The 24,417-nt window shown below is 40.7% G+C and overlaps 1 protein-coding gene across 2 annotated transcripts in view; it reads right to left on the bottom strand.

The window, feature by feature from the left end:
- ZSWIM6 (zinc finger SWIM-type containing 6) overlaps positions 1–24,417 on the bottom strand; it is a 112,629-nt gene that overhangs the window by 43,971 nt on the left and 44,241 nt on the right. For both annotated transcript variants that reach the window (XM_082783132.1, XM_082783133.1), the window contains exon 2: positions 6,684–7,040. In XM_082783132.1, the coding sequence (XP_082639258.1) occupies positions 6,684–7,040 (357 nt within the window). The remainder of the gene's footprint in view (positions 1–6,683; positions 7,041–24,417) is intronic.

Here is a 24,417-nt window from a genome sequence, read left to right as displayed (position 1 = left end):
TGCTCTTGTCCTGAGATGCACACTTCCATCTCCATGCCTCTCCACCAGGCACCACTCAGGATCGTTGTGTTCACTTATAAGAAGGTGAACGCTCAATAACCAAGCCTTTTTCTTCTCCTGCTCACGCAGGCATTGCTCCTGAGTGACAGACAGGACTTTTTGAACTGCAACTTTCCTTCGGAAGGCATGGTACCAGGCTAGTAGAGGAGGAACTATTTAAACCAGCAGTAGGACTGCAAGAGAGCACTGTCTTAAGAGCTGATAAATGAAGTCCTAACAGTAACCAGCAGGATGGCTCAGGCTCTGAGGGCTCAGTTCAAAGCCAGTGGCTTCTCTCCAGGTGCAGCGTGGCCCTGGGTGGGCACCACGAGGCCTCCATCAAAGGGCAGCCTGGAGCCAGGCGGTCCTGAACGTCGCCTCTGCTACACGGCTTGGTACCAAGAGCAAATCCCTCTCCCCACTTGTAAACTGGGGATAAATATTACTTACATGCTTTAGAGGGGTGTCATGAGGATAAATTAGTTCACATTTGAACTATGAAAGTGAAAAGCACCGTATAATTATACTAAAAATTAAAACCTGTAATTAAACTGTGTCAGTTTATAGACACTCGCATATTAATCTCCCTCCCTCCAACCTCTGGCTTTGTTAACTTCTGTCATGACTGGTCTTTGAAATAGGTTTTATGTCATGTTCTTACTGACAGTTAAATACAACAAATAGAGTATTTATACTCAGTATACAGATACAGACAGACATTTACTCATGTTCTTTTACTAAAATTAAAACAATCATATGATCTTAGCAACCAAAGCAGGAATACTGTGCTCGATTGTTTTTAACACTGAACACCCAAATAAGATTGAAAATGGGGTACAAACCTATCATATTTACGGCCGCAACAAGCTACATGTTAAGCATAATCATCTTTCAAGTTCTCAGAAGTAGAAGCATTTTAAAAATTTAAACACTTACCATCTACATAGCAATTTTAAGTGCAGTTGCTTTCAAAATGAGCAACCACATTCAAGAATTCATGTTGTATATGGAAAACAACAGCAGAAACAAAAGTAAGCAGAAGCAAAGCAAGGGACATGAACTAAAATAGGTTAAGCATAGTGAGGAATGGTTTATACTGCAGACTGCTCAGGAGCAGATCAACAGTGAAATTTCATTAGAATAACAGAATTCAGTCTTTAAGGCATGAACTTTCTAAATCTTTAACTGACACTATGCTGAATTACTCAGTTGTAGCCATACTGAATTTTTTGAACTTCACTTTACAAAAGTCTTATGAATTTAAGTATACAAATGAACTGTAGATCAGTTACATTTTATTAAATGTCATCCCATGGCAGCATTCGGAAGAACATAAGAAAAACAATTACAAATAAAAAGCATGGCTTACTGCGTACTACACAAGGACTGAATGGTCCCAGCTAGAGAGCGAGTTTGCTGTATGCTGATTCACAACAGAACAGTAATTGATTTTTATAAACTTAGTATACTCAGGACTATTCTAAACAGTAATTATATAAAACCAAAGATCATAAAATTAATGATTCAAAGATATTAGTAGGCCTTTGATTTCCCCAAATGATTCAAAGTTTATACATAAGTCACTTCATCTGGTCCTTAATTTCAGAACTCTTGGGTGGAATTATAACACCTGCTAAGCAGCACACAGCATCAAAGGAGAACAGCAACTGCTGTGAAGCAGCCAGTGCTAATAACAAAAAAGGTAAAAACAGGACATGCTATGGTAAGCTGGTGAGGAAATTTAGCAACGCCCCCTCTCCCCAACAAATTTAACTTCCAAACCATTTTTTCCCCTTCCATCTGTGCAGCAAAATCTATTAACTTCTCTGCTGACAATATCTAACCTCTCCTGCTAAAATCCTGGTCTCGCAAACATTATATAGCAGTAACTTTCAAAGCCTACGAGCGCATGACAGATAAAAGCTTCCTTACCAGTCTAGACTGCCATGCAGTGTTTTCACTGCATCCCCTTATTTTTACGTCCCACATCTCAAAACAAAAGCTCATGATTTGTTTTCTAAACATGTTCTATTTTAATGCTTAATGGATGTGCAAAAACCTTTCCTAAACATACAAATTCCATAAAGTATGTTTTCACATTGTTTTGTCGCTATCAATCCTTCATTTCGTTTTACATTGTACTGCCTATTCACATCTGCTTGGGTTTCTGAGATTTGTTTAGTTTTCATTAGTCTTGTTGTTACTTCCTTCCCAAATCTGGATCACAGGCAACTCTAATGCTAAGCACTGGGGCACTTTACATTTATCCTTCCTGAAAAGAAAACTGCCAGCTATTTCCTACATTCCTCTCCTACGTTTAGGTTCTCAATTTTGCTAGTTTAAGCAGGACCATATGAAAGATTCCCTCTTTTAAAAACACAGATTTATCTTTGTTAAATGTTAATCAGTTCCCTTTTCACTTTAAGGAACTGTAGTGGACTGGCAATGCACTGTATTCTATTACTCAACCCTACCCTACTATTCCCCACTAAAAGACAAGCATCAATTAAATACTCAACATTTAGATTAACTCATTCCCTTATATCTCTAGATTGCCTGTTGACACTTACAATACAGGAACAGCACTAGATATTCTGAAATTTTCAGGCAATGGGATTTTTTTTTCTTTTAAAATCAAATCTTCTTCTGATAAGATGCTGCCTTCCTGAATGCCTCCACTGCATCTCCTAGTACACGTTACAGATCAATCTTTGCAGGGGGTGTATACATAGATCTGCCTGGACAAATACAGAAGTTAGTACCCAGGGACTGCTGCTCCCAGTTCCTCAACATTAAATTTGAGTTCATCTGCATGTAGCTTTATGTAAACGAGTGACTTGTCCTCTGTATCTAATTAGAGAACGGGAAAAAATCTGGAGAAATACATATAGGTCCTTTAAGAAGAGACACTAAACACAAAAGGTATAATATAACTTAAATGAAAAAATGAAATTGTTTTGTTAGGCTGTCCTTATACCAGTAAGAGACCTTTTCCCACTATGCACATAATTACAAATCAATTCTAATGTGATATTAATATGTAAACTGATCCTCCCCTCCCCCCCCCCCCCCCCCTTAAATCCTGCAGTTACTTTCCTATTTCCACTCAAAATCTCAGGGACATAGTTTGATTTTGCAACCACTCTATATTTAAGTGAAGGTTACACATCTAGGAAAAGCCAGGTACAAGCTGACAAACCTGGTTGATAATCCATTGTCCTGACTATTTGTACAGCCTTACACACCTGCCAGATTCCTCTGCTATGAAGTACAAAAAAAATAAGAGGAAAAGCCTCAGCTAAGTAGGATGGAAATCTACACCCAACTTGCAGAGTCAGCATCCCCGGCTGGACGTAACGTGCAGCTACCTGTTACGAAGCACAGACTTTTGGGTATTGGTATAAACACCTACAGTCGTCCTCAGTACACCTGACTAAGACTCTGAACATCTCCATGTTTGGGATCAGGAACCTGTACAGCTGTAGCAGTGTCACAAGTGAAAATCAGATACAACAGATCTTCTCAATTGTAAGAAGTGCTTTTGTGCCCTGAAAAGATGTAAAACCCTCTTGTAGCATAACTACTACTAAGTGAAAATTAGCATAGCAAACAGAGGATATGATTCCCACTAATTCATTCAGCTTTCCTGAATTTAGTGAAGAGACCACATATTCCCATGCTTCCTTCCAGGAGCATCCCTTGATTTCTTCCTGGAGTGAGGCTCAGAAAGTCAGAAAGAAAGACGGGGTATCTATCTCAATCACTTGTATCAGATCTCAGAGGGATTTCTCATTTCACAACCTGTGTCAGCAGTGTAATTCACTTCACTAGTTAACCCCAGAAGTGGCTGAAAGCAGTCATCAAATGCTGCACAAGACAGAATTTTGAACAAATGAATAAATACCCAATTCACCTTGTGTGCAAGGAAAGTACTGCACAGTTATTCCATCTCCCCAGCCAGCTCATAAGCAAGTCAACAAAAATGCTGCGGTCAGAGCTCTTCAAAGCCATGGATCTTTCTTATAAAACAATAAATGGTAGTCAACAGAGCTGATTTCTTTTGCCTATTGCTGGAAATACGAAAAACAGAACTAGTGAAGCCACCAAGAGAGGAAAAAAAAAATGGATAAAGTAACCCTGAAATAAGATTCCTCTAGGTAACACTGAAGAATACCTCACCACACAACTACAGAATCAGGACTTTCCTTTTTTTAAAGCTGTTTCTGGTGTTTCTCTGTGTGTCAGGTCTCTTCTTAATTTCATAAGCAAGTTTTTGTAAGTTTTTCCTCTGACTTACCTGTGCCCCCGAGCAGTGTTCAATGTAATTCCACTTCAAACAATATTTTAGTGAGCTTAAACTGTTCAAAGCAAGCGAGGTATACAGGACAGTTTTATGTTACAAATTGAACATCTGCAGCACAGGAGATCTGAGAGAGTGAATGGTGATCTTACGTTCATCGACCTATGTTATTAAAACCAGCCCATTTCTTTTGATAACTTTTTTTGGTTTTAAGGATTTAAAGATCAAAATAACAGAATTATAGTTATGTATCCAGGAAGAATCCTCACTTGCTATATGGAAGTTACTTTTTCCTTGAAAGAATCCTGTATTTTTTAAAATAGTAAACAAAAACCAGCCAACCAAACAAAACCCAACATCAAATCAGACTACTGTTTTATGGGAGTCTGGAAGGAAGAGCAGGAGGCTAGAGATCCTCTTTTGTAACCCAGCTTTCTTTGGTAATGGCAGTTTCCTTTCTTATGCTATCTGGATTTTCTACTTTAGTTTTAGTATTTTGTTAAGAAACCCCAATAGTCAATAAAGACAAACTGCAATCTCATTTGCTGGGAAGACAGCAACACACATACAAGACAAACATTTTAGTTCAATGGGCATTTTTAAAATACCCTACTGAAACTTATTGTGATTTTTATTTTTGTAATTCTTTTTGCTACTTGGGCTGTGACAAATATTAAATATTTCTCTAAAAATAAAAACTAATGAGTAACAAGATATTCTGACAATAAGGAAATAGGTGACAAAGATCAGCACGCTTGTGATTAGAATAATTACAAAGTTGATCAAACTTAAGCACTCCCTGCAACATCCTTTCTGTTGTTTCTCATCTTATATTAGTCATTGCATAGCTAATATAGCCATATATAGCTGTCATCTGTCCTTCCTTTCCCACCCCTCCCTTCCCCTTTTTCTAATCACCCTTGACTGTTTTAGTCTTCCCTGCATCACTCACATACACACCATAATTCTTCCTTCCTTTCCTTTAATTCCCTATGTTCAGGCTATTACCAGCTCTTATGCTATGCATGTCTTCAGCTTACAACATCGGAAAACCCTCCCCTATTGCTTAATGCCCTGCATTTGCTTTAGCTTCCCTTTCTTTCCACTGGCACCAGGCAGCTCTGCCAGCCAGATTCTCATTCTGCTCCACAACAGCTAGAAGCATAGTCTGGCCTCTGGCCACATCCAAGTACCCCATATCCAAAAAAAAGAACACTACTCCTGAAACTCATCTTCTTGCAGCACTGCCTGCTTGGGCTTGTGAGGGTCGCTGGACCCTAAGGAAAAGGGCTAGACTGTAGGTGAGCCCCGTTATCAGAACGACTCATTTCTTTTGTTCTACCTAGACTGAATATAGAGAAGAAGCCCCACACATTTGCTAACGTTAAGGCAGATTGGCTGTGTTTCTACTGCAAATTCTTTGCAAGAGCACTGTTTCCTCTTAAATATCTAAAAATACTGTTCCTGTCAATGAAAAACAAACAAACAAAAAAAACAGATGTATTCTTCCCCTCCAAATTTCACTTAGGCTTACAGCACTGCTCATGTTGGAGTTTTTTATCAGGTGACCTTACAGGAACACAGGACTGTAAACTAGCTGGGTCAACTCAAACCCACAGTCACTCACTTTTACTCTACTGGGGTCCATACAAGCATCACCTCAGAAGCCCCAAGTCGCATCCAACACCCCTATAAAAAATTAAGATGTTCAGCACAAGAAACTGAAAGCCATTAAAAGTATGTGCAACAGGAAGAGCAGAAAAGGTAGAGAGACCTTTGCCGGTTCTGTGGGCTGCTGCAACAGTAACCAGAAAAGTGCACTGAAATACAAGATGTGTATTTCTCCTAACTTCATATAAAAACTGATTCCCAAAGGATAATAAAAGCATATTTAATGTTCGAAACAGACCAATAACACCTCCTTGCTTGCATACTTTGCCACTAAAACAAAATTACACAACAAAAACCTAAAAAGATTGATTTAAGAACAGAGTAGCAAAAAGATGCAGTCGGTAGGTTCGTCCTTTGAGCAATGTGGCTATATAAAGAAGAGCACTGACATTGTTCAGAGCAGAAAAATACAAGTGTGAAGTAGATCAGGCCATGTTATTAACAGCATTGGAGACATCAAGCTCGTTGCTTATGAATTCTTCTCTTTTCCAGTAACTTTTACTTTCTAAACATCTTGAAGTGAATCTTCAGCAACAGAAGTCTCTTTTGTAAACATTATAGAATTGCACTCAGGCTGGAATGAACCTCAGGAGGTCATACTCCTGAATGCCACAGAAATGTTCAAAACCAAGGAGGAAATAAGACAAAAGGAAGAACAAGCATCAAAACTTACCATGGACTTGATTGATTTCTGAATTCTGAGAAAGAATTTCATCTGCTAATTTTTGAGCAGTTGGCAAAACTTCTGTGTGGTGCACTGTGATCAAATACTGTACAAATTTTTGTAGTTGGTCTCTGTTCATTTGAAAGAGTGTCTCTGAAATGGGAAGATGCAGTTTGACCTGATCTGGCTTGCGGATCCGGTATAAAGAGAGTGCCACAACGTGGGCACAGTAAAAGATGTCCTTGTTTCCACAGCTGCAGGTCACTGAGGTAATCTTGCAACGATCAAAGCTGATAGCTACATTGCAAACAGTTTCTGGCTCCGATTGCATTGCAGGCTCTGTCACTGTGCCACTCAAGTGGAAACCTGTGTGGGAAAAGAGAAAGCACTTAAGTTATTGAGAAAAATACTATAAACTCATTATCAATTACATTTAACTAAATAAGTCATTATCTATTTCTTAGAAATTATGCATCTTAAAGAACCTGACTTTAATTACAAATATGATGAACTCTTTCATTTGTACATACCCTTTTCATTTCCAACAAAATCTAAGGGAGGTAAAAACCCAGTTTACAAGCCCTCTTTGCCGCTCTATCACAATGTTCATAAAAGCTTGACAGTAAGAAAAACATTTATTTGGTAACCAATAGCTGTGAAACTCCCAGTAGCTCAGCAAGTTGGCAGCAATTTTCCAAACCCTACACCAGGGAGATTGCACCTACCAGCAAATTTAACCATTCTCTCAATAAGCAAGAGGGAAGTAGTGCACTCTAGTGGCACGAACCCTAGTCCTAATCTCCGCTCTGACACAGTTCATTTACACAAGTCACTTAACCTCTTTGCTTTCAACTCTCCCACCACTAAGGTGATGCTAAAGCTCACTTTCATACAAAGGATGCAGCAAGGCAGCTGCGGCTGCATAGCTTCTTGTAGATAGAAACTGCTGCAGTTACCAACACACAGGAAATCAGATTTACAGCACTGAATGAGGTGCACAAGCACCACAACACGAGTCTGCATTATGAGTCTGTTTTCCAGTCAGCATGATAAAGCACAATGCAAAAGAGCAAGGCTCTCTTATATTCTAAGTCATGGTCTGTGACAATCAAGATGCTCATTTCAGCAAAGATGCCAGTGCTTGACAAAGAACACATCTGAACCAATGCCTCAAACACTGTCCTCTGGAGATCAGACCCAAATCCACCTCTGTTTTTCCAGGATGAAGACTTAGGCCTTGCTCTTAATACTGTCTCACTGATCAGCAGAACTTGGGTGTTTCTTTTGGATTTTAGATAAGCATGACACTGATCTTGACTTATGCATTAACTCAGAGGCACGGATGCACAGAAATACAACCACATTTCATATGCTGGATCAGTATTAAACTTGAACAGCGTGCATACAAAATCTGGAACAAGCACTCTAAGTGTTATACATTAACTATTTATAATGGAATTAATATAAAACCACACCACTTAAAGTCCAAAATTAATTTAGGATTGTGAAACAAAAGAGTTGCATGAAGCAGTATGACAAAAAACATGTGAAAAAAGAAACACATACATTGCTATAGTCCAAATCTCCAACTGTTTTGAAAAAAAAAAAAAAAAAAAAGAAAAGAAAAAAAACCTCTTCAAGTTACAGGAAATGAGGAGGAAAATCTCTCATTTTTTCCATTTGTTTGTGCTGTATATTTCAGAGCAGGTTCTGCAGTCAGCATCACTGTTTGGATTACATTTGGCTGCAGCACTCGTACCCTACCCTGAAGGAGGTCATCTGCACACACTAACCTAGACTTTGTGCGAGGATGTTTACTGGTTTAAGTGGTTAGAGTTGAAACTGAAGAGGCGGTATACTGTAAATACAGAGGGGAAGGGGAGGGAGGCTGAACAAGCCTGAGCATTTCGTTGTGTTGCTCTTGGCTCCCCTCAACACTTGCACAGAGAAGGGGAGTGGAGCTGCCCCTCAACTCGTGAGCTCCTCCGTCTTCCCTTTTGTTGTTAAGTAGTTGTGACTTGCTCCTGTAAGTGTCTCAGGGGAAAAAAAAAAAAAAAAAAAAAAAGAGACTTTAAACTTAGCCAGCTCTGTTTATATTTCAGATTAATTCCCAGTATATGAAAGATGGATTAGTGGTCTCAAAGAAATTGAATGGGTGACTTTTCTTTTGAATATCAGTTTCCTGTGACATACACATAAAACTATTTCTCATCTATGATCTGAGGAAAAGCCTAACACTTGTACACAGAAGAGGCTCAATCCCCTCCTTCCTACTCTCAATAAGCAGCTGAACTATTAATTCCTATAGAAAAAAATTTGTTGGTTCTTTTTCTACAAAGACAAACAGAAGACATGCCCAACCAGCCACTCCAGTAGTATTACCAGTTTTAATTTTTCACCCTGTAATTAAAGCACCGAAAAGGTTAAAATTCCCCTGGGATGTCCAGGCATAGAGTCAACAGCAGAACTGCCTCCAAGCCCCTACTCATGCGCAGACACACACTGCTCCCTGCTCTCTCTCCACACAGGTATTTTGAGAATTCACTTTACAAGCAGCAACATTTATAAACAGAGATCCTGGTCTAAACAATGACGGCACTGACACAGCTGAGTTACCTAACCCTCCCTTCTTATGTTACCAGGATTTAACCAGAAAGATCAACCTGCCCTTGCAGCCCCAAATGCAGCAGCTCTGCATGAACCGTGTGGCAATGATGCACCATGCCTGGCAATTACTAAGCATGATTTTTCTTTTCTTTAAATACTCTGAAAAAAGGAAATTGTTGTTAGTAAAATATGACCTTTAAAAGGGTTTCAATGTGCCAGAAAAGACAGTTCAGGAAATTTCACCTCTAAAGCCCTAGTAGGGCTGCTGTAATTGAACGGGGAGGGCTGTTCCCCTCCTGCAGACATAGCCTTTATCTCTTTTTAACATAACCATCTAACAATCTCCAGACAACGTATCAAAAGTTTTTAGCAGGTAGAAAACTGACTCATGGTGCTCTGCTAAAAAGCTTTTGTCAGCAGCAATTTCCAGGCTGCCAAGAAGAGAGATGTGAAGTGCTCCTTGAGGAAGGCAGAGGGAATCTGTGCTGGGACTGGAAGGTACTGACATTTCACTGACAGATCCAAAGCAGCACAAGGTCTCTTCTGCTAAAAGCTGCAACCCCTCGCTCCAACAGGCATTCCTCTACAAAGAGAAAATTCCTCTCTTAATCAAATTCACAAACCTTTGCTGGAAACATTTATCCATTCCACAGAGGGGGGGAAAAAGTGCCAAGAATCCCAGCGTTTCACCTTGAAAACAGATCGCTCATTCATTATTACCTAGAGACAACAGAAGAGTTGCAGGCAGAAGAGGGTGTGCTCACTACAGAAGCTATTTATAGAGCACGCATGTTTCACCTTTTCCCTTCAGCTGCTGCACTTCGAGATGTTTTAATGTTTTCAAAACAGCACGTGGCCCGTAATTCAAGCTCTACTGATATTTTCAATATGCAGAGGCTTTGCATTCCGGAAAAAAATGGGTTTAGAAAGCCGATGAGAGCATTAAGACAACGAACCAAAAGAAGCTCGTTCGCAAAGGAATTTTGCTTCTGTTGAACGCTCACCACAAAGACGATTTAGCAGCCAAAAAATAATGCTTTCAGCTGCCATACTTTTGGAAGGGGACAGTGCCAAAGTGCCATCAGGATGAAAACACGAAGTTGCTGAATTTTACGAAGTAATTTTTGCCAAAATCTGTTTGACAGTGCCCCATCTATTAACTAAAAACAGTCTGGGACTGTGGAACTGTCTGATAAATGAAAATTCACTATGCAGTAGCAAGACCATACGTACAAACTCTCCAGATGTCCTTCTGAGTTTTGTCATGGAAAATAAATACTTTACAACAAAACAAAGGAAACTTCAAAATGTAAGAAAATAAAGAGGAGAAACGGCACGCGTAGACGCAGCAGCAGGTTGCCGTTCAGTTTCTCAAGTCAAAAGCAGATTTTTAAACAGCAAGTTCCACTTTTCTAACAGGATAAGCAGCACATCTACTGCACTAAATAAGCAACACCAATGAGCAACAATATATCCAACTCCAAAGATGTGTTCTCAAGATAACAAGACAAGCAAAAACTACCAGAACATCAAGCTATGGACCTGGATCCATTTGTGATTCAATCAACAATACAACATGCCATTATAAAGTGAACTTTATTTGAAAAAATATTTTGAATAAAACTAAAAAAAACTTTTTGGCTGACGTTTCATAAATGCTAATAACATGAAATCAAAACAAGCACATTGACGGATTTAAATATAGACTGTTCTTATTTATGCACAATAATAGTACTTTAACAAAATTTCTAAGAAAAAAATGAAATCTGCATTGCCTACATTAAAAATATATCATCATTATCAAGAATTCTATCAATTAAAAAAAAAAAGACAACACTAAGTTCACACTTACAGTAGAAAACCTACCCTGAAATGCAAACATGCGTCACCAGTGGTACTTTTTATCCTTTATAGAAAATACAAAAATGTCAGAACAGGAAAATTTCCCACATCCTGAAAAAGTGACTTTGAGTAGCTCGCTGTCACATACTTTTTGATAACACCATATACAACTTATCCAGTGTTCATACAGTACCTTAAAATTAGGAAACATGCTATTACCTCTATTTGGAAGTTGGAAGCGTTCCTAACATTGTTCCATTAACCCTGTTTTCCAGCAGTTTACAAGTACCATCTACACACACTTATTCTGTAAATCCCAGGAGCTGTTCCAAGCTCAGAGAAGACCAAGAGTTGAGGCTGCTTATAGAGCAAAGGAAAGGAAGACCTTGTTCAGAGAGCTCGGGGGTCTTTCAACAAGCCAGACCTACGCAGACAGGTAACCCGAATCATGCCCTCTAACAGCTGTTTAAAGGAACCTGCAGGCCTGCCAGCTAGGACTTATTCAGACTACTATACTACTTGGCATACATAATCACCGTGTACAGTGAAAAACACTTCTGCTTCATCTTGCCTACCAAACAGCAATAAGAAATGGTTGTGGGAAGTAGTTTCCAGCTGTGCCCGTTAGCTATTTTTTTCACAACTTAGATCAGTGGTTGCATTTTTTTTTCCCCAAGACAACCAAAAGTCTAAACTACGTTTACCTCATTCAGATTTTGCCTTTAAGAAGTGGTATTCCTCTAAGACAGCAAAGTAGCATCCTATGTTCAGTTCTGTATGGACTTTGGACCACTCTAAAAACAGATCAACAATACACTGTGAAATTATTTTGAAGTCAAAACTGTGTGTGCCAACACTCAGCCCAGAGGTAGCGATAGCAGCCCACTTACAAACCAGAGAAACACCAATTTCAAATGGAAAATGCCTTCTTGTAATAACCTTAAATATGCGGGTGCAGAAGTAATGAGGAGCGCAAAAAAAAAGGATTAATTAACATGGGCAGTGCCTAAGATGATCTAGGGAGGTAATGGATGTACAGGGCATAGAGTAACTTACATGTGGGGAGCGCTGCTAGAACAAATTTGACTTTACCACTGCACTTTGACTTTAGCACCAGCCACAAACACCTGCCCGGACCCAGTGACTTGTGTTGATGAAGACATCAGCCAGGATTTGATATTCCGGGGCTTTTGCAGGCGCGGGGGGGCGCAGGTCGCGGCGCACAGCCCCATGCACCCGCCACGCTGACAGCCCCAGCGCCCGCGACTGCTGGCGCGCCTCCAAGGCCGTGTGTGCTGTGCTGCTGCCAGCCTGATTTATTCCTCCCGAGGCTGCGAACGCACCAGCCTTATTTAAAGGCAGCCTTCCTCCGGGACTTCCTTCAGGAGCCCCAGCCTGGAGTTGCACATCTTCGCTGCTCACACGCCAGCGCTTGATGCTGCGGCCCGAGAGGGGTGACCCACAGCTGCGGATGGGGTGGGATGGGATGGGATGTGTACATCCAGACTGCTCCTACCTAAGGGAAGGGAAAGGCTGTTCACACAGCAAAAAGCCTTCCCCAGCCCAGCAGCCTTATCAGCCCTGTTTTAAGACTGACAGTGACTGCAGCAGCTCCTGCTGCCTGGAGCTGGAGGCAAGGAACCAAACCAAGCCTGCTCCCCATCAGCACAGCCTCGAGGGTCCTCTGAAGTTCCACCACCAAATTCCCATGGCTTGTAACTTCCATCCTACCCCACACGAACCACACAACCAGGCTCTCACCAGCTCAGGTCACACCTCTGCAAACCCAGACAGCCACCTGAACCCCAACCCATCTGACACGTATACAGTCAGCCCCAGTTTGCAGCATTACCTTTGCAGCCAAAGGAAAAGCAGCGAAGTCTTGGTGTAAATAAGAAATACCTTAAAAAAAAAAAAAGCACAAAACCAAACAAAAACAACAATAAAAATTCTCCTTCTGGACAGCGATAACACAGAAGTCTGCCTCTAGCACAGCGATGCTCAGATTATCATCTAGGACGATACGGCAAGCAACGCTTATTGCCCACAGACCAGCATCCGAGCAGAAGCAATCAAGTCTCTTCAATTAAAGGTTGAATACAGCACAGAGCAACCTCTCTAACTGTGAATGCTGACGGATGCCTCTTAGGTAAAGAAGGCAGTCAATGGCTGCAGGCCACTCCAGCAGGTATACAATACAAGTTTTGTGTTTTGTTTTTTAAAAAAAGCAGTATCGGTTTAAAACAAACTTTGCTCCTCTTTCCTAAGAGTTTAACAGATCCTCTCCCAGTACACCATACCTTAAAAGCAAACAAAACTTAAAAAAAAAAAAAGCAAAAAAAAAAAAAAAAAAAAAGCTCTGCATAACCCTGGAAAAGCTGCAGCTGATGGGTACAAAAGTACTGTTTGCTGTGAGACACCAGCAGACAGGAGATTAATTTATATATCCGAAAATTCTTCCCGATATTATATCCCACAGAGATCATGTGATGGTTATTAACAAATTAAGAATGCCAAAGAAATCATACGCTTCATAGAATGTGTGCAAATTAACATTTTATGATTTATGATGCATGGAATATGGTAAGCCTCAAACTTCTGAGGGAGAAGTAATTGTTTATCTGAGCTGAGGGAAACTGGCTGGAACCATAACACAATAGCTTGCTGCAGTGAAAATGTGAAGTGGGAGTCATCAAACTAGACTGGCACTAAAGAAAAACTGGAAGTAAATTCAAAATGAAGGGTAAGGAGAAAAAAAAAAAAGGGTAATTAAAATGTAAGAAAGTTGCTAGAGACGGAGCTACACTAACATAATTGTGCTTTTAGCTCATCAGGCTGTCCAGATACTCCTGCTAGTGTACACTAAGATGTTTATAGGTTGTCGTGGAATATAAATGTAGGCAAACAGCAGGCCCAGGTTTACACTCAGCCATAACAAAAGCTAGAAACAAAAGGTTAGGATAAACTAGTTATCTACAGTTACATTTTGAGAAATAAACCTTCACTCTGTTTCACTACAAAGATACCAAGTTAGGGGGAAACAAAGGAAACCAGGACAATGCAGGTGAACATCTCAGGCCCTTTTTTTGTTTGCCTCTTTTTTTTTTTTTTTTTTTTTTTTTTTTTTTAAAGGGAACAGATTGAGACAGCAGGATGTGCAAACAGTCTGGAAGGATCCACATCCCGGGAACATGCTCTGGGAACCCAAGAACAAGGACTGATTACTACCAGTCTTCAGAGGATCAGCAGGAAGACATTCGTTGCTAGCTTTTGGGGGGGGAATTCGCTCCTCTGCGGCGGGCAGAAGCTGGCATCCCTCCTGCAGGAAGCAGGCAGCTGAGATTCATCTCCCAGCCCCGGCTATCACCCGAGGTGATGCTGCTTCAGCGCTTGCTGCTACTTGGTTTTCACATCACGGCATTCATGGGGAGAAATTATGCTTATGTGCTACAGCACAAGTATAAATATGGCAAATGAGGAAAAGTAACAAAACCAAACAAAGTTGAGATCAAACCTCCTGCTTTCATTAAAATATCCTTACAGCAACACAGCAAGGAATAGGCTGCTCTTACATTCGTGAAAGTAAATATTTAGAGAGCATCAGTTGTTTTAAGCAACTCAGAAGATCACTTGCTTGTCAAACAGATACAATACGGACATTTTTTAAAGTTGCTATTTACATTATTATTGCTAAGAGGAGAAATTTTCCACATAACATGCCTGCAATTTAAGGCTTACTCTCAACTAAGAATCTTCTGTCTCCACTGAAAGGAAATAAGAGAAATTAGATCATCTCAAACTGAAGAAAACGTCCAGCAAGATCTGCTTGATTTGAAGGGAAAGGAAAGAGGGGGGAAGCACCCAGCTTGAAATGAGATTTTTGTTTTGAAAATTCCCTCTGGCAGTCCAACATCATCTCTGCTCTCCTCATGTTGAATGGACTCGATGCATGCACTTTCATACTCACAGGGCCTCTGCATGGCTTTTACGAAATGAGCATGATTAACAGCGCTAAGTCCCACAGTGGATAAGATCGAGTGGCTGAGCCCAGGCTAAAGAAGCCCCAAAACCTAAACTGAAGAGCAATTGTCTACATTGCTTTTCAAAGGCAAACTGGGTTGAACTCATGCATTGCCACAGACGAGCACTGAGTTTCATCAGAATAGATAGGTGAATGCAAGAAAAAAGAGCCTTTAAAACTACGTCCTGCTTGACTCGTAACACTGCTTTATCATCAGGAAAAACTGCTTTCTCATCTTCTCGATAAAGGCTTGATCAAACTGCCACTGCATTTAATGGGAAGTGGGTAAAGCCCTAAAAGGAGGATGACAAAAATCACTAATAGAAACCTGGGAAGTCACTTTTAACAAGATTAGAAAATGACTACTTCCTGAAAAGAGCAAGTCTGGATTTCCATAAAGGTGCTTAAAGTCTGGGAAAACCCAGCACAGGATGTCTGATACACAGGCATCCTGCAATAAAAAGCATTTAGGTCATCCCAACAGCATAAAGCATTTACCTGATAAAGCAACTTCAGGCTGTACTCAAACAGTTCAAGTTTAAGCTATGCCAAAGCACAAGCCTGTATATTTCTGAAACTGCAAACCTCCCATCAGGAAATGGCATACTTGGACTAAAAGAGGAAATTACCACTCCCATTTCCATAACTAGTTGTGGAATAAATTCTTTTGTTTAAAATGGACAAAAAAAAAAAAAAGGAAAAAATCAATGGTGCACTTTTGCCAAATGAAAAATAGCATTCAAACTTCCAGAAAGTAAGAGAATCCCTAAAGCCTTTGTTTATTCTCTCACTTGTATATTAAATAGTCAAAAACTTTATTCTTGGCATTTACAATTTTTTTTATTGTTTTAATTTTATTTACAGCAAGTGTTTACATATTACTGCAAGAGTCAGGATGTTCACTGAAATCCTGTTTACTCATAATCAAAATGGAAGGAGAGAAAGAGGTTTTTCAACTGCAGGAGCAGCAGTCGTTATGTAGGACTTCAAGAGGGGCTCAGCTCATTTTGGGCTGTAAATTTTACAAGATCAATGTTTTCAGCAACTTCCTCTGGTCAGCAGAGCATTACAAAGGACTCCAGCAACAATAATGAAGTGCAACGTAGTGTTTCCTGACAAAGCAGCAGAGAAAGGGCCACTAAAACCATAGTGTTGAAAGAGTTCCAGGATGAGTCTAAAACAACACCAACATCACACAGGAGTCACCCTTGCATGGCTGAAGCCAGCCTGAGGGGTCCAGCATGATTCTTTTTCTAGCTGTCCAGGCCAACTGCAGTGGAGCCCCCAAAAAACAGATTTATTTTTATTACAGCAGTTCCCCAGCATTCAAAGTAAAATTTACAAAAACAAAAGAATACGCAGAGGTCACCTATACCACAAATCAGAATAGCCTTGATAACACTGGCACCCAGCCTAAACCCACACAACAAGTGGACACAGAGCATGAAAACAGGTTCTTGCGATTCACAGTTTTTCCATTCTGTTGCTAGGCTAAGTCCCAATTCACTTCACACTGTCCAGATTATTACTCCAGGAAAACAAACGCAAATACAGAGGTCCTGGCTAGCACACCCCATCGCCAAAACTGGCTGGCATAACTCGCCGTGCTACTGCTCCACAGAGATGTGCGCCATCTCTCTCCAAAGAGGGACTGAGGATGGATCTTTTCTTCATGCAGGAACACCACAATTCTAAAGGCATCAAAAACTTTGAGTATAAGTTGATTACCTATCTTTTTGTTTCTATAAAATGTAAGTATCTGTCAGTCAATCAAGAACTACGTGCATTCCCAGGCAGCGATTTCTTGGGAACCACATGAACAGCAAGCACTTGAAACAGGTGAAGGGAAGGTGTGTGCGGGGTGGGGGGCCCTTGTGCATTTTTTTTTACTGACTAAATGAAACCTTTCCAACACATTAGCACATTCAGAGCACAAAGCTGCTTCTCAAACAATGCAGATAAGATTAATGTGCAATTTTCTTTAACAGGTAATTTAGGAGCCCACCCCTTCCTCTATAGCCACACACTAATTCCCCTCGAATGAGCACGGCATACCATTCTTCCTTGCCAGAGACAAGAAATTCTTACGAATATTTACCTCTAACCTGCAGCACCCACAGGTTTAACAAGCTACAGTTATCCTGGCTGTCAATAAGATTCTAGATAGTACTTTTGCACGTACCATGTTATCCAAGCCTCTACTGACATGCATAGGGTTGAACAATAAATTAAATGTGCAATATATATACTTAATTAGTACCTCACACCCAGAAAATCAAAACTTTCCAGCCAACACCACAGATGGAGATACTAAAAAGTTAGGAAAGGCAAGGGAAAGCAGGAAAAATCTGCACAATCGAGAAAGCAAAAAGTCCCAGGATAAAGTGAAGAATAAAACAATGAAAGGAAAGAGGACAAATACAGCTAAGCACTCTAATTTGTCATTCAGATTTATTACCGAGTTACTGGAATTGTGGTTTGACCTCTAGACTGGGTTTTACAGTACGAAAAGTATTAGAATGAGTACCCCAACAAAAAGCACTTCTGGTAACATTTTATTCATAACTTTCACTCAGAAGCCAAGAAATACCTTATAACTATCTTTAACAAAGGAAAAGGAAACAATCACAAAACCACCGTCATTTATTTCATTTTTACAGTGCACTGTGGAGAGCCAAAAACAAGGAGACAGAAGGACCAAAACCTCAAGGACAGCGAGTCTCTCCAGCTGCCAGTGAGCCAACCAACGAGCTGCTTTCATGCAATGAAGGAGCAAATCCTCTTCATGCTGGTAAGGCTTCTCTCTCCTTTCCAGATCCCTGGAAATACCTTGCCATTTGTTTTTGGACTTCAGTTTCTGACAAGTTATCTATACTACAACTATTAGCGTGTGTGATAAGCTGTTAGGGGGTGGAAGTGGGGTTAATGCTTCATTTTGTTAGCTTTAGTTGTCTACTGAAATAGTCAAAGGTTAGGCTTGCTGATGAACACGAAACCTAACCCACAAGACCATGTACATTGTTAATTGCCCCAGTTTTGTGTCTCAAGGTTGTTTTGTCTATTTTACTTATCTCAAACTACACATTGGTCTTGCAGTGGTATTAAGTTTCTTTTCTGATGCAGGTCTCATGTCTACAAGTTTATCTTTTGCAATAGGAAAAGGTTCTCTCATGTTTCCCATCTTTGTGTTTATTTTTTAAGCATTCATCATCACCTATATTTAAAATAACCAGGAAAGACAGGACGACCGTTCCAAGCTGTTGAAGAAAAAGACGTTTGTATGAACTCTGAAAGAGTGGCAAGTAAACACCGAAAAGAGTGCTTGTAGAAAAGCTGAACAGTTGTTGGTAGTCTTGATGCTAATGGTTTAAAAACTGTTTTCCGTGTTAAATTCAGATGAAAATCAGCAGTAAACTGCACTATTATGTTATACCATTGTCACCTGCCTGATGCTGTTATCACAGTATACTTTCATACCAAGATTGAGACAAGGTAACATATAAATTACTTTAGAGAGGTGTCCAAGACACCACTGTATTTGAAGTATTTAAAGGCAAAAATAGAACAGGGATCAATTCTATATACAGCCTCTGTTAGGATGATGAAAATCTGTAAACTTGGGCTTTTAACTTTTACTACTGTCAATATCCCAGCTCTCATCAAAACAAACTGAAATAATGCAAAGTCAGGCCCCTTACATAAAAGGCTATTGATTTATTCCCTTTATAATTTAAATGGTTCAGAAGAATATTAAAATTCATAGAAAGAATACCATCAGTCTTGCTCTCTTCAACAATGTGCCCATTTCTCCTGCAAATCTCCCCTACCTTCTCACTTGGCAGAGTAATCCAGAGGAAATAGCTGGGTACTATACCAAAGTTATTCACTTTTTAAAATCAAAAAATCCCCTTCCCCCCCAGCAATACATCCTGGCCCTTATCAGTCAAATGGGAAGGAAAAGAACTGTTTAGCTAGCATCAGGCTTCTAGCAGGTTGACCAGTCCATGATTTAGCTTACTTTTATTTACTGGAAGGGGGTTTAAATAAATCATTCTCTATACCAAGGTGGATAAGACTAAGCAAGGATTACTGCTCCCTACACCCGTTTTTTCCTGTTTACTATCCCAACAGAAGGCTTCTTCCTCTGATAAGGACTGAGACACATCAGGAGATGCAAACATTATTGGCCATTTCCTTAAAAATGGAGACTTGGGCTGCTTTTCCTTTCTGCAGTCCAAGTCTCTGGAACAGAGTTGCAACAGATGTACAGACAGTGCCTGCCTCCCTTCTTTTACTCTCCAAGCAAGTCTTAGATGCTCAAATTCATAGTCCTAGCTTGCTCCTAACAAGCAACTATGATAGTTTAAGGCTAAAAGTCACCTTCCTACATGAGTATCTGACCACTACACCAAGTATTTTCAAAATATTTAAAAGCACAGCATGTATCAGTAATAAACCTGGTTAATTAAGCTGGAATACCCAACGCTTGCTGACCCCCGCTTACTAAGCAGGAAACCCCTATTTCTCACCTCTTGCAGGACAATGCCAAGGGGCATAGGATTCAGTTGCTGGCTGAATCTTCCAACCTGTGACATACGTCAATTGGATCAACAAGCGTCCTCCCATGCTCTGCAAGAGGGATGAGGGAGAACACCGCTCACCTTTTCAGTACCAATTCTCGGGGATGTGCTTGCTTCTGTTTATTTCACCTTTTGGTTGCACAAAAAAAAAAAACATACAGAGACAAGACATCTATCGCCTCAGAAGAGGCACCAAAACTTACTACCTTCTCCTCCCAGCAGTGGGCACTTCGCAGGCCAGCCCGCCTGTTTGCAGCAATACATCCTCAGTTTGGCTACGAAGTAACAGATGAGCATCCCTCTTTATGGGTCTACCCCCAAGAGCTCTGAAATGTTGCTCCATTAAAAGCACATCGCGGCACATCCTGATGGCTGTGGTTGCTGGAATACTCCCCCCCTCCCCGATCCCCTCCAGTCTCTCATGGACTATAGAGCCGAAATTAGCTATTCATTACGTGTGAAGGAGTCTCACATACAGCAGCACCCTGCTGCGAAGGACTGCTACTTTACAAGGCAATTTCAGAACTGCAGCATCTGCTACCTTACTAATATGTATATTTAATGCCGCTGCACAATGTGCAGAATTGTATGCTGCTCATTGCCTGTTTGTTCAGATATTACGTACTCTTAAGTAGCATTATTCCCTTTGAAAAACATTGTACTTCTTATTAGGCCTTCTCCCTGGTGTGCTTTGTAAGAGAGTCCCAAATGAGCAGCTCATGGGCTATTCTAGATCGAAAAACCCCATGACTCAGGGTGAGGCAACTAATTGTGACAAGCAACTACAAATATAGCTCGGTTTATTTCTTGGGTCTCACTCCCTGGTGTATAGTTTTACATCATTTTGATATGAAGGGAAGTAGAAAGGGAATCGTATCTCAAAAACTGGTGGGAAACCTGCTCCAGGTTATTCTTGCTGCTGGAAACATGAATACTTGTATTAGAGCAGTGGACTTTCAAAAGATTTTATTCTTTCTACTAGAGAACGCTCCAAGTAGAAAGTTCTGTTGCATGCAGTTATTAATAGCTTTGTTCACAATAGCAAATGACTTCAACAGAAAAAAAAGCTTTAAACTAGAGAAGTGAGGCTTCTGGGGTCAGGTATTGGACCAGTGCATGCAAGATGTTCCATGTCTTTCAATAAAGGCTTCAATATGACCCAATGCCACGTGTCTTCTTTAAGGCAGTGCCATCACCTTTCCCTGCACCTAATTCAGAGGGAACAAGGGTATGAATACAATTGTTCCAGGTAGCAAAATGATTGACCATTTGGTCTAGGGAGCAGTAGCATGTATGTGGCTTGCAGCTCAGCTTTTGACTTTTAATTACACTGCTTCCAAAACAGCCCAAGCAAAGGCTGGTAAAAAACCACCCTGCTACATTTAAGCGATGCGCTCTGGGAAACAGTACTTCAAATTTGCTTTGGAGCAAGAGAAGATAATCTGCTCTCTGTTGGAGGGTGAACGTAAGGCAAGGCAAAGGGCATTCCAATATGCTTAGCGAAAACAAGCTTTATCTCAACTAGACGCTCAGGATTACGCATTCAGACATTTGCTCTAGAGTTAGTTTTCAGATCTTTTTGATGTTAGATTTGGGGGCTATGACAACATGAAAGTATCCCCACAGGCTGCTTGAGGATGTTAAGAACAAAACTCTAGCTGGTACATTCTCCTCCTTCAAAGCTGCAAATAAATTCGAACATGAGAAAAAAGCAACAGAGACACCCCTTGTTGGCCAGACAGAACCCCAACCTATCTGCTCTTATCTGCTGTTAGCATGTGACAGTCAAACGACCCGTTGTTTTGATGTGAAACCCATTCCAAGGCTTCCCTATTCCACCCTTTCCCCCCCATTTCTATTTACACAGCAGACCAGCCTCATTCCTGAGGATGGAGGGACTGCAGTGGACTGAGGCTGCTGCTCAGCTCCGTGTGGGGCCCAGACGCTGCCCTGAGCGCCGTGGGAAGGGGAGCATGAGGCAGGGCCACTGCACAGCCTGGAGCAAGCAGCGGGGTGAAGCAGGCTGCCCTCAGCTCTGTGCTGCTCAGCACCACAGCCGGGACTGGGGATGCTGAGAAGGATGTGCCAGGGAAGGTCAGGAGGGAAGAGCAACATCCCTGCTACACGTCCCTGCGGATACAAGCAGCTTGCACGGTCAGAAATGGAAAAACACCACTTAATCCTTTCTGTTCTGGGTCTGCTGAAGACAGTGCTAAGAAACATGAAGCACATTTATGTATTTTGTGCTCTAATGGAACATACAAAGTCTCTCTTCTAAAAGCAGCAAGCCAAACGCTCCCTTCAGCGCTCTCCGGATGATGAGGATGGATGAGGCCTAGACAAAAAGCAAGACCAGTGGTGACCCTGTCTGTGAGGAAGGCCAGTCACAACTACTGTGGTGCATGTAACGGTGAATGAAACCATTCCTTGAATGAATCGTGCTAATTCTGGAGGAAAAAGATACATATTTCTTCCACAACCAGCATATTTAACAAATAGATGCCCTGCTAGTCCCTATGAAAGGAAACAAACCTGTAATACCAAAACCATGAAGCAGAAGCAAGGCTCCTCCAAAAAAGGGTTATTTTTTTTTTATTTATTAACCATCTACAGAAAATTCATGAAGTATAAAATAGAACTGTTACATTCTAGATTTGCAAATTTAATATGCTTTTAAAATATTTCTGCCAGAGATAAGACTAGTCTAGATAAAATGTACATTCTTTTTTAAGAGTAAGGATGTCGCAAGTTCACACGTTGTTTTGAAAGGTGATATTTGCTTTTTGCATGAGAGGGCAACGCAAATTCCAAGCCTTCCAGACCATGGAAACCAATAGAGGACTGAAGAAACCACTTTTTAAAAACAGGCTAATTCTTCATTTCTGGAAAAAGCTAAACCAAAAAAAAAAAAAATTAAAGTTGTTCAGGATGAAGGGAAGTAACCTTTGTATTTTCTCTTCAGTCTGCCTTCCAAACAAATAAGCTCTGGAGTAGCCACAATCATTTTTTTCAGGTGAGTTTCAAGGACCTTGTTTTCAAGCTAGCTGTCCCAGAAACCTTATTGTTTACCACATCTAGACATGGAATTTTTATATGAACTAATTTTTATTAGCAAAGTTTTTTTCTGAGAACACTGGTAGTCTCTATTGCTGTAACAAAACAGTGGTTTAGTAAAAGGAGTAATTACCTTAAAGCTGGTCTATGATCTAACCAGCTCAAAACAAATATTACCTGTAGTTATTCTTTCAGAGTTAATATTGAAATCAGTGGTAAAACTTACTGAAAGAAACTGCTGAACTCTTTTTTCCTTAATTGCCTGTTAAACAAGAGAAAAGCCTTAATAAGAAGAAAACTAAATTTATTTTGATTCAGAGCTCCTGGCCTGGAATTCTCCAGTAAGAAAACTCCTTTCCTAAAAGCTGAGGAAACCTCCCTTCTTACTGTTCTTTCAGGGTAATGAGCAGGGAGAAAATGACTGAAGTATCACCAAGTACCTGCACCTCCAACCATCTAATGAAGTTTGCTTTGTTTTCCTGAGGACTCCAAAGGCCTTGCTGCAAGGAAGTAACTCACTGCACCACTTGGGTAGTTATACACCATTGACCCATTCCACAACCACTTCAAAGGATGGAGAAAAAGCTTCCAAAACACCAGAGGCATTTCCAGCACTAGAGCATTATTTACACACCTAATCCACAAAAATCATTGGCACTGCTCTGTGTATGCACAGAGGGGGTGGGGGGGGTGCGTATTTCCCCCTTTATTATGGATTCAGCACCACTGTGTAGAGGAAAGGTGTCGAAGGTACACCAGGAGGGCAGAGCGGAGGAACACTGAGGAATGCACACACAACACATCTGCAACATATTTACAGCAGTATGGAAAACAGAAGTTCATATGCAAAGCTTCCGCAGTCAAATGGGTAAAACCTGGGGAGGTCAGACGTGAAAGGTTGCCTAAGTCCAGCAGAAGATGAGCTTGCAAGGAAGACAGGAGAAGAGTCCAAGCTGCAGAGCACGTGGGTTACGCCTGCCCCAAGGAAGAGCAGTGCATGAGAGAGAAACAGGCAGTCTAGACAGGATGGGCTGGAGTGGGGTCTGGCTTGTTTGCTTCCACTCCTTCACAATGAAGAGCTTTCCCACATCAAAAGGCTGGGAAGCAGGGGGCTATGCAGGAAGACCTACCCCGTTTTTTAATAATGAAAGTCTGCCGCCATTTATTGATTATACTTAGTCATAGCAAAGGTCAGAAAGAAAGTCTTAGAGAAGATTATTTTGCCACTTCATACCCCAAGGATCATGTTTTCCTGTGGCTGTACAACCAATACTTGAATCTCATTCACTATCTCCCCATAAATCTCATGTTTGCTAAGTCTTTGCTAAGAATCCAGCCTAGCCCACAGCCTTTTAGAAGCTAGGAAAAAAACAGTAAGCTGACTCTTTTAAACACCATTACCAACAGATTGAAAATACACAAAGAACAGCAGAATACTCTGGATGCTGAAACCCTGGGAGAGAAAAAAAGTTTTCCCTCTCCATTCAGGAGCAGCTCTTCGGTCATAAGGCAGCTAACCAAGTATACCAGGTTTTACCCTTTGAAGTAAGAGCATGGAATAAGGGTGAGGAAAAGACCTATTAGAAAAATTAAGTCTTCAAGAAACCAGAAATTATTTGAAACATAGTATTTAACAGTT

This window comes from Aythya marila (assembly GCF_965140915.1).
Source record: "Aythya marila genome assembly, chromosome: Z".
NCBI lineage: Eukaryota > Metazoa > Chordata > Aves > Anseriformes > Anatidae > Aythya > Aythya marila.
Note: the sequence above shows the minus strand (reverse complement) of the source record. Positions and strands in the feature narration are given on the sequence as shown.